This window comes from Zalophus californianus, chromosome X, assembly GCF_009762305.2.
Source record: "Zalophus californianus isolate mZalCal1 chromosome X, mZalCal1.pri.v2, whole genome shotgun sequence".
In the NCBI taxonomy this organism is placed as follows: domain Eukaryota; kingdom Metazoa; phylum Chordata; class Mammalia; order Carnivora; family Otariidae; genus Zalophus; species Zalophus californianus.
This window is the reverse complement of record NC_045612.1, coordinates 29,984,009-30,001,044: the sequence shown is the minus strand read 5'-3', so window position 1 is coordinate 30,001,044 and position 17,036 is coordinate 29,984,009. Positions and strand designations below refer to the sequence as shown.

At 48.6% G+C, this 17,036-nt stretch overlaps 1 protein-coding gene across 1 annotated transcript in view; it reads right to left on the bottom strand.

Annotated features, from left to right (window-relative positions):
* TMEM255A (transmembrane protein 255A) overlaps window positions 1-17,036 on the bottom strand; it is a 49,449-nt gene that overhangs the window by 10,568 nt on the left and 21,845 nt on the right. The window contains exons 5-8 of the mRNA XM_027608260.1: window positions 15,290-15,358; window positions 14,000-14,071; window positions 13,478-13,566; window positions 5,369-5,531 (exon numbers count right to left, since the gene is read on the bottom strand). Of these exons, the coding sequence (XP_027464061.1) occupies window positions 5,369-5,531; window positions 13,478-13,566; window positions 14,000-14,071; window positions 15,290-15,358 (393 nt within the window). The remainder of the gene's footprint in view (window positions 1-5,368; window positions 5,532-13,477; window positions 13,567-13,999; window positions 14,072-15,289; window positions 15,359-17,036) is intronic.

Here is a 17,036-nt window from a genome sequence, read left to right as displayed (position 1 = left end):
CTTGGCGCTGTAGGTTCATCCTTGATAATAAATGTGCCTCTCTGCTGGGGATGTAGTTAAAGGGGGAGGCTACGTGTGGGGTGGGAGCAGGGAGGACATGGGAAATCTCTATACCTTCCTCTTTTTTTTAAGATTATATTTATTAATTTGACAGGGAGAGAGAGACAGTGAGAGAGGGAACACAAGCAGGCGGAGTGGGAGAGGGAGAAGCAGGCCTCCCGCTGAGCAGGGAGCCCGATGCGGGGCTCGATCCCAGGACCCTGGGATCATGACCTGAGCCGAAGGCAGTCGCTTAACGACCGAGCCACCCAGGTGCCCCTCTACACCTTCCTCTTAATTTTGTTGTGAACCTAAAACTCCTCCAAAAAAAAAAAAAAAAATGAACCCACTACGTTATATAGCATGATTCCTGACTTACGTAAAAACAAAGACCTGAACAACTATACATGTATGTACGTTTGTAAATTAAAAGAAATTAACCTGGAAAGATTCACAACAGACTGTCAACTGTGCTTATCTCTAGGGAGGGAAGTAGCATCAGGAGGTAAATGGGGATCCTTCACTTTCTTTCCTTTTTTTTTTTTTTTAACTTAAGTAGGCTCCATGCCCAACGTGGAGCCCAGTGTGGGGCTTGAACTCATGACCCTGAGATCCAGACCTGAGCTGAGATCAAGAGCTCGACCCTTAACTGACTAAGCCACGCAGGTGCCCTCCTTTTATATATATATATATATAATAGGTATTACTTGTGTCATTTTCCCCCAATTTATTATTTTGAAAAATTCAAACCTACAGAAAATTTGAAATCATGTAAAAAAACCAAAAAGACAAAGGAAAGAATAAGACCCCAAATACACTGCTAAAGGAAGTCACCACTGCTCATTAGTTCCCAAACAGGGCTGTCCCAAGCAGGACCTTATGAGTGCCACATGGGTCAAGGTGCAGGGTAAGTGTTTTTCCCGTTTTCCGTGTCATTGACACTGCTGCCATTGGCGTGGATAATCAAGAGCTGTCTGCAAAATCATTGAGTCTTGATTCTTGGTACATATCTACTCCACATTAACGGAGAGCAGAAGCTTCCTCTCAAGTGATGAAAGCGTGTGGGCAGGCTTTGGCAATGGGCTACAGGCAGCCACGCCGGGGGTGTTGGCACAGGAATCTTCCTTAGAGCAAGTTTCAACACAGTTCTACTGCTCTCTTCCTTGGAGTGGGTTACTGTTTACATCTCTGGGAGGTTTGAAGAGCTACAAACCTCAGGCATTACAATGCAGCTCCCAGACAAGCAGAAAAATGTTTGTCAGCCCCTCCCACGCTCGGGACAGGGCTGAGATTCTTGACCATTCCAAGGGCTGGCTCGCTTTATAGAGAAAGAGTGCTCAGAAACGCCCTTACCTCTCCACCAGAATGCTAAGAAGAAATTTCATCCCCGAGGAAGTCCCAGAAAGCATGTTCCCTTGGCCTTCTGTCAGTTAAAAGCACGCTCTCCAGCTCTTGCAAAATGAAACCAGTTCTTCTATGCAAATAAACTAAGCCTAGCCAGAGAGAAACAATCATGCAATGTAAACTCTATAAAATAAATTGTTGTGTGTTCAGAGAAGAGGCCGGGGGGGGGGGGGGGAGGGGGGCAGGATCATCTTTGAAAGGAAGTTGACTATTACAGAGAAAGCGACACAAGAGGAAGATGGAATGAGCACAGAAAAGGCACGGAAGAGAGGAGAGTCCAGGGTAGAGGGTGTGGACAGAATGGGCAGGGCAAGAGAGGCCAGGGGAGCAAAGGGAGGTAAACGGTCGGGCAGGGAAGGGGCCCAAGAGATGGCTCCAAATAAATGTCTGGTGAGGCCTTACATCGCTGTGATTTTATAACACATTTGGGCTCTGTGTCTGTTTGTGTGTGCGTACAGCAGTGTGTGTATTCCTGTTAAAACCCTGGGGCTCCGGGGGCGCCTGGGTGGCTCAGTCAAGTGTCTGCCTCGGGCTCAGGTCATGATCCCGGGGTCCTAGGATCGAGTCCCGCATCAGGCTCTCCGCTCAGCAGGGAGTCTGCTTCTCCCTCTGACCCTCCCCCCTCTTGTGCTCTCTCGCTCTCTCTCTCTCTCTCTCTCTCTCTCACTTTCTCTCCCTCAAATAAATAAATAAATAAAATCTTTAGAAAAACAACTCTGGGGCTCTAAAGTTCTGAGACCCGCCTCCAATCACTGATCAGTCACATTCTGAGCTCCAGGGAAACATGAAATTTCTAGGCGGCCCAGGAAATGGTGAACGCAGTCTTGCCTGGACGAGACTGAGTCTATTCTGAGGCGATGATTGTGGACTTTGGAAAGAGTGCCACTTTTATGCCTCCCTGCTTTCCTCCAAACCAGAGACACCAAAGATGAGAAACTGGCAAGATGCAGTCACCTTTTAAAGACCCATCTCAACTTCTTCTATCTTGGATCAACAGATACTTCATCAAACATTTCTCGAAGATCCTTTTCCCCATGCCGCCTCTGGTCAGGGAATGAGGACATCCTTGTTCCTCTCAGGAGGCCACATTCTGGAAGCGGCGGCTCCTAGCTGATCATGTTGTCAGCTGCCAGCTCCCAGCCCTTGGCTCCTGTCCTCACTCCCTAGGAATGGCTTTCACCAGCCAGCCCCCCGCGGGCCTCCCTGCACATCCCCGGGCCTTCTGCTCAGCGGGGAGGCACACCACGAGTCACCAACCGCGTTTGGACCCAGGCCAAAGACTGTATTTAGGCTCACCTGGCTGATGTTCCAGGATGGCCTACACCACATCTCATTTTAGTAAAGCCATCAAAGTAAGGGCTCTTCCTGGGCCCCCCATCTTCCATTCCCACTCACTCTCCCATCTCACGAATCGGATCTTTGCTCTCAGTCTTCCGTTTTGCCCACTGGTCCTTGACTGAGTTCCCAGGCCCTGCATTTGTACTTCTCTGGCCCTCCTCCTTTCCTCCTAAGGAAGCTCTGGACAGCTGGAAACAACTCGCCTTTAACTGTTCTAAATTAAAACCGCTAAACAAAGGAGTTAATGTGTGTTGAAACACTTGTGGAACCGGAAAGGGCTATCCAAACATTGGTCCAGGCAGCTGGGGTGCAGTAGAAAGAGCAAAGGCTCTGGCATCGGACAAAGCTGGGCTCCAGTCCCAGCTCTGCTGTTTAGTTCTGGGCAAGTCACTTGACCTCTGTTGGCCTGTTTCCTCATCTGTTAAATGGGGGCAGTAATACTTATCTCATCAGGTAGTAATAGTGGGGAGGAGTGAAGAAAGTAATTGTGCAAAAGCCCTTTGTATAAAGGACCATCGTCACTGCTACCTTTCAGGACAGACCCTCAACAAACCCCCTTTCCCCCTAAAGATCAAAGGTCACAGTGAAATGAAGAGTCCAGAAATAAACCTGTACATCGACAGTCAACTGACTCCTTGCAGGAACCCCATGGAGCCTACCGAGTAGCCACCACCCACTGCATTTGTGCCTCAGGGTAGCTCGGCCGCCCAGGTCTGAAAGCACTAGGAATGTTCCAGAGAACCCTTAACACCCATCCTGGTGTCCCATCTCCTCAACTCACCAACCCCAGAGCTTCTCCTCCAGCCAGAGTGGCTCACATTCTGCATGGTGCCTCTGCTTTCAGCTGCCCCCTGGGGAAAGTCTCCAAGAACACAGGGCATTCTTTGTTCAACCCAGGAACAGTTTTTCTGAAGCCCTCTCACCCCAAAGCTCCCTTAGGCCCAGCCCTACGGGACTTCCTTCCTCCGAGGGTCCCATCTATGCTGATGTGTCCCCCACTCCTTAGCGCTCCGGCTTGCCCTGGCGTGGGGAGGGGTGCAGGAATGAGAAATGTGTGTATGAGGGGCGCCTGGGTGGCTCAGTTGAGCGCCCGACTCTGGGTTTTGGCTCAGGTTGTAATCTCAGGGTCGTGAGCTCAAGCCCTGTGTCGGGCTCTGTGCTGGGCGTGGAGTCCGCTTGAGATTCTCTCTCCCTCTCCCTCCTCCCCGCCCCTGGCTCTCACTATCTTTCTCTCTCTAAAAATAAATAAATAGAAAGTTAAAAAAAAAAAAGGGGGGGGGAATGCGTGAGTGAGAGAGGGAGAGAAAAAAAGACCGACAGACAGGACGTGAGCAGGGAAGGAATTCTCTTGACTTGGAGTCACCAGCAGGAACACTCAATAACTTCCTGACAACTTGGTCGTGCTCTGGAGTGTTTTCTTTTCCCTTGTCTTACCCCCCCCTTTCACTTTCCATTGCTTAGCCTTTTGACAGTCCAAGGTCAAGTTACAAACTGCCTTTCAGGTTCCTGTTCCTCAGAGAGCCCAAAATGGGACAGAAACAGCCCCGGGCTGAGGGGCTATCTGCCTCCTTTCTGGGGTCAAAGGAAAACCCCTTTTAGGCACAAAATAATTCCCTAAACACATGAGGGACCCCTCTAATGCAGTGGTACTCAATACTGGCTGCAGAGCAGAACCATCTGGGGAACTTATAAAAATATTGATGCCCATGCTTCAATTTAGACCAATTAAATTAGAAACTCTGGAGGAGGGGTCCAGGCATCTGGGCTCTTTTAAACACCTCAGGTGATTCTATTCTAATAGGAAGCCAGGTTGACAACCATAGCTCTAAAGCTATTATCTCCATAATTAGAGATCAAGGTTTGTTAAATGAGCAAAGAAATGCTTAGAAACGCTTTAAAAGCACAGGAAGGAAGAAGCCCCCTATTATGGGGCACTTACTGGGTGCACGCGCGTGAGCGCGCACACACACACACACACACACACACACACACACATATGGCAAGGAGTTGAGAGGGAAGATAGGGAACTCAGGGAGGCTGAGGTTGAGGACAAGACCCTGCAAACAGCTTAGCCCAGGGCTGGCCCTTCCAGTGGAGAAAGAGAAGAGCCCACATGGTCTTTCTGGAGAAACTCCAGGATGAAATTCCTGGGGAGGGGGAGACTAGCATTACTCTTACCTGAGCTAAAAAACCTCTTTTCTTCCAACTCTCCCAAATCTGTTTAAAAAAAAAAAAAAAAACTGCCCAGAAAGGTTTCTACTAAAAGTGTGTGTTTGGGCGGGGGGGAACATGAAAGGCTATGTTTACATAACCAGCATGAACGGGAGAATTGAGGCCACCAGCTCCTCACCCCCGCCCCCAGAATGTGCCTCAAGAACACGGGCAACTCATGTTAACAAGAAATTTTTGCAGACTAATGACATTGCCTGGCTCCTTCAACTTGAGATGTTGGAAGGCAGCTACATTCTTAAAGCAATGGCTTCTGATTCCTCCCTTCAAAACATGGGTCCCCATCGCCTCCAACTTCCTAGGCTCCACCTTGGTCCCCAGCAGGGGCTCTGGAATGGGAAAGCACTTCCTTCCTTACCATGTCCTTAAAGCCTCCAAGGACAGCGGCAGTGATGATGCCCAGGAACAGGCCGACGATGTTGAGGATGGTGGCAGACCAGAGCAGGTGGTAGAGGTGAATGATGTCCTGGCAGCTGCTGACGTCGATGTATTCATAGTACCCACCAGTGATCTCCACGCGGCTGGACAGGAAGAAGCACACACCCGTCAGTCCCCAGGGAGCAGGCTGTCCCCCGAGGCTTTGGCTACCACGTAGCTCAGCGAAAAGACAGGTGAGCAGGTGGGCAGGTAGGGTGAGGGACAGCATAGCCGTGAATGCACTGGGGGAGCGAGGCACTATGATAAAGTGTGATTGCTGTTTATCCAAAAAAATAAATTAAAAAAACCACCTCCCCCCTACCAGGGAAACACTTGTCACCATCACTAACAGAATAGGTATGCCTATCAATCTGTCATCATAGATGCCGATCAAATCTACGATTGGGAAAAATAATACAATAGTACCCAGTATTAGATAGCATATATTGACCCTTGCTCCGTGCCAGGCACAGTGCTAAGCATTTTACACGCGTGAATTCGTTAAATCTGTGCTGTCCAATATGGTTAGCTACTGGTCATGTGACTGCTTAAATTTAAATTAATTAAAATGAAGTAAAACAAAAAATTCAGTTGCTCAGGCTCACCAGCCACATTTCAAGTGCTCAATAGCCACACTTCCAAAAGCCACACTAGAGGCGGGCTACTGCACTGGACAGAGCAGATTGCTTTACCATTTTTGCAGAAAGTTCTATTAGACAGCACTGCAAACCCTTACACTATTCTATGAGGTACGTACTATCACCATTCCCATTTTCCAGATGAAGAAACTGAAGCACAGAGAGGTTAGGAACTTGCCCAAGTCATAAGTGGTAAAGCTGGGATCCGAATTCAGGCTTCAAAGATTTCGCCGTTTCCTCTTTCAAAACAAAACAGCAACAAACACAACAACAACGTCCCAGGAAAGAACTGAAGCCAAGCTGCTGCCCAAAACCCGAATCTCACCTCCTTGGAGAGGCCTTCCCTGGCCACACTCAGTCCAAAGCCACCCCCACCCTCTCCCCGCCCAGCCACCGTCCCTCACATTACTTGCTGTGGACTGAATTGTGTCCTCCTCCCACATTCGCAAGTTGAAGCCCTAACTCCCAATAGGATTGCATTCCGACACAGACAGGGCTTTTAGGAAGTAATTGAGGTTAAATGAGGTCAGAAGCGTGGAGCCCTAATCCGATAAGATTGATGGCTTTATAAAAAGAGGAAGAGAGAGAGAGAGAGAGAGAAATCTCTCTCCAGCTACATGCACACACTGAGGAAAGGCCAGGTGAGGACACAGGGAGAAGGTGGGTGTCTGCAAGCCAGGAAGAGAGCCCTCCCCAGACCCCCGCCATGTGGACACCCTGACCTCAGACTTCCAGCCTCCAGAACTCTGAGCAAATGAATGTCTCTTGTTGAAGCCACCCAGTCTATGGTATTTACCATGGCAGCCTGAGCTGCCTAATACATTACCCTCCTTGAATTGCTCTCTAGCACTCATTCATTACTGTCTGTCTCTCCGACCTGAACGGAAGCTCTAGGGCAGGGACTCGGTTTGTTTTGTCCACTGCTGTCCCTGACACCTAGCTGGTGCTCCATAAACACTTGTTGAGCTGATTCAATGAAAGTTCCTGTCTTCTTGGATGTTGCAAACTAGTTTACAACTTGGCCGCTGGAATCGCTAATGAATCTCCAACATTGTGGTTCTTAAAATGAAAGTCACGACCAAAACGCCCTGGCGTCGGGGTGGTTATTAGGTGGGACTCCCCTCTTAGAAGAACCCTGGAAGTGAAAAGGGGAAAAAAATTAAAGCTTAGCCTCCAAAGCGAACCAGGGAGGGACTGTTCATGCAAGAAAAGACTTTTTAAACTTCACAGATGATTTTATTTTATCTTGGGATTCTTTAAAATCAGTGTTTTCGGTGTTTTTTCTGAGGACTTGCCATCCGTGCAGTTACGGGACAGAATGCATCAGAACCATCTGTGTTTGTGTGTATGAGTGCCTGCCTGTGTGTGTCAGTGTGTTATTTGTGTGTCTGCGGGTGCATATGTCTTGGAGAAAGAGATGCTTAAACATGCAGATTCCCAGGCCCCAGGCCCACAGACTCTGGCAGAATCTCTCAGGGTGAGGCTCAGGGATCTGTGTTAACGAGCTCACTGATGTTTGAAACCCACTGTTTTATTTGTTTGTTTTTTATTTTTAAAGGAAACTCTGCCCCCAAAGTGGGGCTCCAACTCTCGACCCTGAGATCAACAGTCGCACACTCCACCCGACAGAGCCCGCCAGGTGCCTTGAAACCCACTGTTTTAAATAGTAAGCTTCCTTAGTGAAATTTTAAAGGTGTCTTCATTCATTGGAATTTGAACTGGATTTCAGTATGTTCAAGGGCAGAGCTGGAGCCCACCCACAAGCAGGAAGGGATACACAGAAAGCTTATTGCCTAAAGCTTAAAGACCCGTGGCTCTCTGCATACATCCATGAACATAGTAACTCCAAAGTAATTATTACTTGTGGCAGGTAGAATATTTTCTTTTTGATAGTATCAAATAAGAATATGTATATCTAGCTATCATAGATGTCGATCAAATCTACAATTCTGAAAAATAATGCAATTATAATAGCAAAAAGTGCTATAGTCCTTACTATTATCTGGTACTATTCTAAGCAGTTTGCAAACACTAACTTACTTAATCTCTATAATAACCCTGTATGGTAGGGGCTATTTTTATCCCTGTTACATACAGATGAGAAAATCAAGGCAGAGACAGAAATTAAGTAGCAGAGGTGAGATTTGAACTCAGACACTCTGGCCTTGAGTTTATACTTAACCGTGACATTTTGCTGCCTCCCGAAATCAAAACTGAGCACCACTGACATAAATCACTGTCGAATTCTGTTACTCTATCATTATTAATTATAATCAAACAAATCAGATTTATATTTCATGCTACATCTTTTCATATTACTTGCACATATCTTTTCTTTTTTCCCTGAACCTAGTAGAAAACCATGAGCCATAACATTGGCTCCATAGCACCTAGGATATTAGACACTGGATGGAGAAATGATCCAGTAAAGAGGGGTCAAGAAAGAAGACATATTTCATCATCCTTTTGAAAAATTCTTGCTTCTGATATAAAATATGAACATATCCCATGTTTATTGGGATTTTAAGGCATTACTCTGAAGAGTATCACTTATTAATAAAGAGATTTATTCAGTGAAAAGAAAGTTAGCTTACTGCCACAAAGAGGTACAAACCGGACTGCCCAAAAGGCAGGCCCGTGGGTAAGGATGAGTGCGGGATCCCTGCCCACTTTTCCAAGCCTGGGCGACTCAATGAGAGAACGCACCAAAGCACCACTCCAGCACATAATAAGAGCCCCTGGCAAAACATGTAGCCATGGTTTGTTTTCCCTTCTAAGGGCCAGCCTCTGGCAACGAACCTTAGAATTTCCTTATTAAAAGGGTTGATACTTGAAAGGCTCAGACCACACCACCATGATAGGTTAGTGGTTTGTTTAAAAATATTCAATAATTTTAGATACCATATGTTTGGTTCCAGTTTGAGCAGGTTCAGCAGCTACTGAAATATTTTTTACTTAACCATGAAGGAAAAGAACATTAATACTTAGACCTGGTTCAGGGTTTAGCAAAATGAATGCGGTTTGTTTCTGTGTGAGATTCATGATTCCACTTGGTTCAGTCTCCAGGACTGCAAGGCCCTCCTACCAGTCCCTACCACTGCCCGATTAAGCTTCCTCAAACATTTTTAAAACTGAATAATTCATTTAATCAAAATCCTTCCATGGCTCCCCATTCATTACCTTCCGGCAAAAGGGTCCAAATTCCTCAGCCTGCCATAATCTGAGTCCAAAATGGAGTCCACGCTCCAGCTAACCTGGGGCCCCCAGGAGCCCAGACCCGGCCATGCTGGGTACTTATTCCAAACCTATGCTCCGATTTCTCTCCCTGCATGGAAGGTACTGCCTTCTGTTCTCTGCCTGTCCTAACCTCTCCCACTGCTTGAAGCTTCCATACCCATCTCTCCAGTGTCTCCCTCAAGGACTCCAGTGCCCCATTCACTGGCTTTTTCCCTGGACTCCCACAGCCTCAGACAGTCTGTTCCTCTTAGTTTGGCACTTTGCAAATATCAGTAATTCAGTTAGTCATTCAATCCGATGTTTATTGAGGGCCCACTCAGTGCTGAGTACTGTTTTGGGTGCTGAGGCTACAGCCAAGGTGGATGTAACGTCTCCATCTAAATTGTAACCTCTTGAGGGTGAGGGTCATCTCTTACACATCTGTTGTGTCTCCCTCACTGCCTAGCACAGTGGGAGAAACGTTGTAAGTCATCAATAAATACCTGGTGAATGAGTAACTGAGTTCAAAGACTGTGGCATTGATCATGAGCTTGATTACCCAATATGGGCTTTTACCTTCTTGCTCCCAACTTGCTGGGTGTGCCTGGAGGAACAGATAACCTCTCTGTGTTTCAGTCGCCTCCTTAACAAAGGAGGAGGCAACAGATCTTGGATAAGGCAGCAGGGCATCCTTCCGTTCTTCCATAGGGGCCTGGAACCATGGGAATCTTTGTATGGGTCTAAGCTGCCCTCCCCACAACCCCACTGGTAAACTGAGTTCCGTCAGGGTAAAATTACGCTTTCTCCATACCTATTCTTCTCGAACAGTCCTTGGCACATATTTCAGGAGCTCAAGAAAAGTTTGCTGAAGGGAGGAACGAATGAAAGTAAGCTATCTCCTTTCGTTTTGTTACCAGCTGAAGTAGTTCACAAACCACCCCATATCCTTCCATTTCCTTTAGGTGACACGCTGGAAACCAGTGATACTGACTTGACCTCTCCAAAGCTGAGTGAAGTGCTCTGAGAGGCAGCTGCTGAGGAGCTGTGTCCTAGAGAAGGCCACCTTCCTGTGCAAGGCTAAATGGAATAATCTATGTTTGGTATTAAAAACCTCACTGCCTTGACGTCAAGGAAGGTCTGTGGGTTTGAGGGGACAGTAGAAACTCTGTTTCCATAGCTCTGTACAAATGACTGCCTGATGTTTTTGTTCCCACTTTTTTTTTTCTTGGACTTCTTTCCAGGAAATGGACTCGGGGAGCTGCCAATCGATTAAAAATAGGTTTCGTGTGAGGAAAACAAATACGCGCTCAGCAAAATTAAAGCCCCCGCGTCTCTCAGAATGCTTGTTGCTAGCTATATTTAGGCCTGGAGTGCAGGTCTCTTTGGAGCTGGCTGGAAAAAGCCTCAGGACAAGGAAAAACTTTGCCCTCTATTGTAGGATCATTGCCTCTTAAAGTCTCGTGGGCCTTGGTTTATGACCCCAGTGGGACTGTTTCCTGATGGAAAGTTCAGGAAATCTTTTCCTAGTGGCTTTGCCTTTGGAAACTTTGCACTGCAGACAGGGCCTTGACTGATGCCCGGGGCTGGTCTCGGTAGGTGAAAACCATTTCCAGGCTTGAAGATCCTTAGGGACAATGTCCCCGTGACCCCTCTTAGTTGCCTAGGCCAATACTTTATCTTCCTGGTGAAAAGGGTGTTCTTCTTTTTGGTACTTTGCAACAAATGTCACTCCTGTTTCATTAGGTCTTTACTCATGCCCGGTCCTGTGTCAGGGCCTGGGGGTACAGATAAGATGAAGTCATGTTCCCTGCCTTTAGAGCCTTGAAGACCATACCGGCATAACTTGCTTTAAGAAAGTAAGAAAGTCAGTTATTATCAAGTTCAGATTGATAGGAAGATATATTGTGCTCGAGCCTCTGCTTTCGGAAAAAAAAAAATTCACCTAAGGACTCAGCTAAATGGAATTTAAAGTAGGATTTAGTTTATTCAAACCTTTTCCAGCAACACAGTTAATTGCAGAGAGAAAGATGTGTCTGCAAGAAGTCACTTCGCAGCCCTCCGGGGCTGGCTGGCTCCCAGACCCGGCACCCCCCACCACCCCCAGCACCCCGGCCAGGAAGTGGGAAAACAGGGGGAGTGGGCCGGGGCGGGGCGGGGGGGAAGAGAGAGCAGTGTGGGGGGGGAGAAGGAGAGAGAAGGACAGCAGCAGGGAAGGGGAGGGAAGGGGAGGCAAAAGGAAAGAGAGCAAAATAACCCCAATTCCCCTAGGACCTATTTTACATTCCTTTGATCATTTTTGGAAGGATGAGCTCAGGAAGTACAATTATAGCCAGCTCTCCATCACCACTGCGAAGGAGGGAAGTCCTTTACAAGTGTTAGTTATTATTACAACATGAATAATTGAACCTCCCAGATAATCCCCAAACCTTATTTGAGTCCTTAAGTTTTCTCTTCCTCTGCCTGCCCAACCTTTTAACGAAATGAGGCTGGTGTGAGTTCCCCCCCACGTCACCTCCCTGCCTCCAGGCTGTCCGGTCTTGATCCTCAGACCAGAGGGACAGGCCCCCCAATACCAAGAGGAGGGAGTGGGAGTGAGGAGGGGGCTGCATCCATCTGACTCCTTTGGATTTAGCTCCATCCAGGCCCCCTCTGCCAACTCCTTTCTTCCTCTCTACCTTTCCAGGCCCTCTGCTCCCCATCTTCCATATGCTATAGCATTCAGTGGTTTATGGGGTCTGGGTTGAGTCCAATTGCTTACAGGGTCAAGTCCAAAGTCATTCCCGTGGCCAGTGAGCCCTCTATGACTGGGCCTCTGACTATAGCTCAGTCCTCACTTCCTACCCCCTGTCAAACTGCCCCTACCCCACAACTGCTGGGAATACCCTCCCCACCTCTACCCCCTTTTGGTTTGTTTTCTAACTCCCTACTTACCCTTTTTTTTTTCATTTGTTTGACAGAGAGAGACACAGCGAGAGAGGGAACACAAGCAGGGGGAGCGGGAGAGGGAGAAGCAGGCTCCCCGCCGAGCAGGGAGCCCGATGTGGGGCTCGATCCCAGGACCCTGGGATCATGACCTGAGCCGAAGGCAGACACTTAACACCTGAGCCACTCAGGCGCCCCCTCTACTTACCCTTTAAATTTCAGCTCCCACATCACCTCCTCCTACATCTCCTCCTCCTTGACACTGTCCCCCAGCAACTCTGACTTCACTCATTTGGGTGGCCAGGGTCCCCAGTATGCCCACTGATCCCCACTCTACTTAACACACTCTGTTGTCTGTAATCAGTTGTCTACACGTCTGTCTTCCCTGCTAGTCTGTGAGCTCCTCAACAGTAGACCCTGTATTCCTACCACCTAAATATGTTTTGAAAGAAAGAGTAAGTGATGTTTTTGCAATTAGAGGGCAGAGAACCAGAGTGGTTATGACAGGACTAGCACCAAGTCTGCTCCTGCCTCGGGGCCTTTGCACTTGCTATTCCTGCTGCTTGAAACACTCTTACCCCAGGTATTTACTTGGGTTGCCCTCTGGCTTCATTCAGGTCTCTGCACAAATGTCCCCTCCTCAAAGAGACCCTCCCTGGCTACTCTGTCTCACACAGCACACGTGCTCTTCACCTTGTCACTATCTACCACCCCAGGCTCATTTTTTTCTCAGACCTCTGATCAACACTTGGCATATTATATATTCATGTGCTATCGACTGTCTTCCCTAATAAAATATAAACTTCATCAGGGCAAGGACTTTTATTCTGTTTGCTGCTGAATCAGCAGTGTCTAGAACAGGGCCAGGCCCAGAGAAAGTGCTCAATAACTATTTGTTGAGTGCTATTGAACTTGCACTTAAGACAGAACTCGGTTTGAACCCTATCTCTACCATTTCAAGTTCTGTGTGACCTTGAGCCAGGTGTCTGCTTCCTCTGAGCCTCACTCTCAACATCTGTAAAATGGAGATGGTCAACCTACGTACATCAGAGGTGAGGACTAAATGAGATCAAATATTCCAAAGCACTCTGCACGGCGCCTGGCACAGAGAAGGCAAGTAACGCTTATTAGCTGAAATCTGTTGACAGACCAACGTCTTCCATTTCTCTGATCCATAGCACGTGCCCTTGGCACTCCGTCCTCCCGCCCCCACCCCTTCTAGTCCCCGTTGGGGTCCGACCGTTATTCCCCGAGCCTGGGCGTTCAGCACGTACTTGCCACAGTTGTAGAGGTCACAGCAGAAACAGGTGTTGCCCCGGATGCGAGGCGTGCAGAATCCTCGGCTGAGGTGAGGGCAGTTCACCTGAGGGCACACACAACAGTGAGGAGATGGGCTGGCACGGGATGGGGGGCAGGACCCTCTGGGACTGGAAATATGAGTTAGTGACTGATGGAGATGGTAAGGACGGTATGGACGGCTGTCAGATGAACACCCCCACGCAAGAGAGGGATGGGGATGGGCCCTGGGCTGGCTGAACTCGTGCCTGAGACAAGCCACCGGGGAGCCGGGGTCCACCCAGCCCCTGGCCACAGCCCTCAGTGCCCCATCCCTGAATGGCAGAGATGCAGAGGAAGGAAGGACAGATGGAAGGACAGAGGGAAGAACAAATGACAGTAGGAAATGAGGACGGGGGGGGGGGGCGACGGGGAGCCAGGGGACGGGGCGGGCGGGGGAAGGGGAGCAGAGGGGGAGGAAGACAGAGGGCCATCACATGCACTCTGAAGTACAATAGTACCTCTCTAGCTGCCTGGGTAAGGTTCCTCATAACCCTCGCGGAAGGAGAATTTTTGGTTGAGGAACTTATGACCTTATATAGGAAAAATAGGGTTAGGGGGACCAGGGTTACAAGTGAACCTATGGAAGTCATTATTAATATTTTCACAGTCACCAAGTTAACATAAGAAAGCGCTCAGCACGAGATCAAGAGAACAGCAATGACATTTTTGCACATCTCAAGTTTGCAAACAATTTAAAACATCGATTTTTTCCATTTACCGTCTTTCAAGAACTTTTCCAGACTCCCTTCCCCATATGGATGCAATGAAGTGCTTGTGAATGTGTTTCACTGTGTTATAGAGAATATTCATGGTAAACAGGCACTTTTTTTTATATCGGGTCCTTCATGCAAATGCTCACTGCCTTTCTGATAAACTGTCGGCACACACACGTTTCTACTCCTCCCTTTGAACCGGAGGATAGTTAGAAAAAATGGTAAATTTGCATTCGGGGGGAAGCGTAGGGGGCGCAGGTGAAAGGCAGAGCCGTAATAGAAGTATGTGCCCTGGTGCCTTGGGAGCAGGGCCATCGCTTTGCTGAGCTCCAAGGGCACCATTCATTGTATTTTATGTTGAATGGTAGTTTCGCATTCAAGGGCTCTCTGGGTTGGGGGGTGATTATTGTGTGCACGCTGAGCAGGCAGTGGGTTGGGTCACTTTCTGAAAATGACCCGGGGCCAAGCTTCACCTCACTGCCCACTGCCTCTGGTTCTGCGTGAGGCCTCATGGAACGCAAGGATTGCTGGGGCAAGAGAGAGAAGTTGCCGTGCAAAGTGGCCCAGGCTTCTCAGTGACCCTCATTTGGCTTCCTGACTTGTTTTGCCCATGGGACTCAGGCTCTGCCTCCCTAGTCCAGACCCAGGGCTCTGGTGGGGCTCCTGCTTCTCTTCCAGCTGGGCACCGAATCCAGGCAGCGAAACCATCATCTGCAGAGCTGGGGGAAGGGCCTGTCCTGTGGCCTCTGTACTCATCTGTCCCTCTTGGGATCGAAGCCACACACTGAGAGGCTGCCTGCTGGGGTCACAGGGGCAACCAGTGGCCACAGAGCAAAGTAAATCTGATTAGGTCTTATGAGGTTCCAACCTATGACCATGGCCTCATTAGACTTGTGCTCCGATCCACTGAACAAATCAACTACAGACACCTAGTGGCAAGCTTTAGGCCCGTGAAAAGGAGTAAAAGAAAGGGGGTTTCAGGCAGAGCAGAAGACTTTCCCAAAAGGTAAGGCATGCAGCCTCATTCCGGCTCACCTCCTCAGCTTCCTTCTGGGATGTCTTGGGGACGTAGTGGCACCGGTTAGCATAGAGTGGTTTCAGATCCTGGAAAGGGAAACAGCAAATCAAAGAGTTTGGGATTTGGAAAACAAAGCAGCAAGCGCTCTGATTGGTAATAAAAGATTTGAAAATGCGCGCTCATGCTCGTACACACACACACACACACACACACACACACGAGCAGGCAGTGGGTCGGGTTAGTTTCTGAAAGCTGCCCATCTATGAAGCCCGAGAATCTGAGGATTACATACAAATGTTCTCATAACTGCTTTCCACTGGGCCACTTGGTTAATGAGAAATTAGGAAACTGATTGAGAAATCGGTTCCTTGAAATTTCCTCTCTGGTTTTCTTTTATTTCTAGTCTTCATCTTCTTCCCAGGAGCCCCCAGGGAACAAGATGCAGACTCTTGCAATATCATACTTCCAAAAGGAGGGAGCCCTACTCCGACGATCAGGTCTCATTGTCACCTGAGGACAGGACTCAGGCTGGCTGACATGTGCTCGCTGCTGTCACCGCCACAGCGTTTCCAGAAGGAAGAGCTCAGGAAGCAAGCCCCAGGGGGATGAGCAGCTACTGAGGCTGCTGTAGATTTTAACTCAGCTGAACTATGAGCCATTTTCACTCAACTACACAGATTAGGTAAAGACCATGACCTCCAAAAATACTGCGAAAGCCCAGAAGACTAACATGGGGCTCAAGGACAGTTGACTTCCCGTCCTGGCTTGGCCAGCTTTCTGGTGAGGGAGCTCTCAGGCGTGGGTGTTGGGGTAGAACAGACAGACACGATCCAGCGCTGCCTGGGAACTTGCAGGCAGGGGTGCTGTTCACTTTTGGGGTGATGCTAAACATCCCCCAAGGGGTAGGAGGCTTTGGCCAAAAGCAGGCTAGGACGGGACAAGCAGTTTATGCAAAATGACCTGTGGGGTTTGGCCAAAGCACCCTCCCTCCTGCCCCCACTTTTCTCATCATTTTCAATAACCCCGGTGGCTGCTTTTCCCACCCATCATTTGCCATCTCCTGTTCCTGGCACCCAAGGGCTTCCAGCCTCCCAGCCTGCAGCCCCATCGAGGACCTAGGTCTTTCCATCAGCTGCTTTTCCATGAAACGTCCTGTCTGTTCAATGTTGGCTTAGGCTGGAGTTAGGCTGGGAAGGAATGTAGGTTCTCGTGTTTGTACAGAGCAGGGTTTATCTTCTGTGTTTGGGGAAGAGCAGAGGCCCTTATTATCTGGGGTAAGGGGACGCTTGATGTGCTGTCACAGCCCTCCTGACCTCCTGGTTCTGCAGAAAGCGTTCAGCCACCAACTAAATGAAGACAGACCCGTTCACACGTGATGGTTGTCCATGCGCTGCCTTTGGTGGCTAATCTGCATTGAGACCCCGTCGGTAGGTAGGAAAGTCACTCAGCTCGGCCTTGGCAACCTTTTTAATCTGAAGGGCTACCAATTGCGGAGTGAAGAGATGGAAATGAAAGTTGCTTCATGGTGAGTGGCTGCTCTGTGCCAGGCTCCCTTAGGGAGGTTACTGAAGGGAAAGAAACTGGGACACAAGAAGGTAAAGCGACTTTTCCAGCTGGCTAATGGCCGTGTTAGGGGGAGGGGAAGGGAAGGAAATAAGAGACCATGGAGAGAAGGAACAAGACACCTTTAGAAGGATGTGTAAGAAGGGTAGGTCTTGCGAGGAAGCACACACACCCCCAGGCCAAAGGACAGGGCAAGATGGT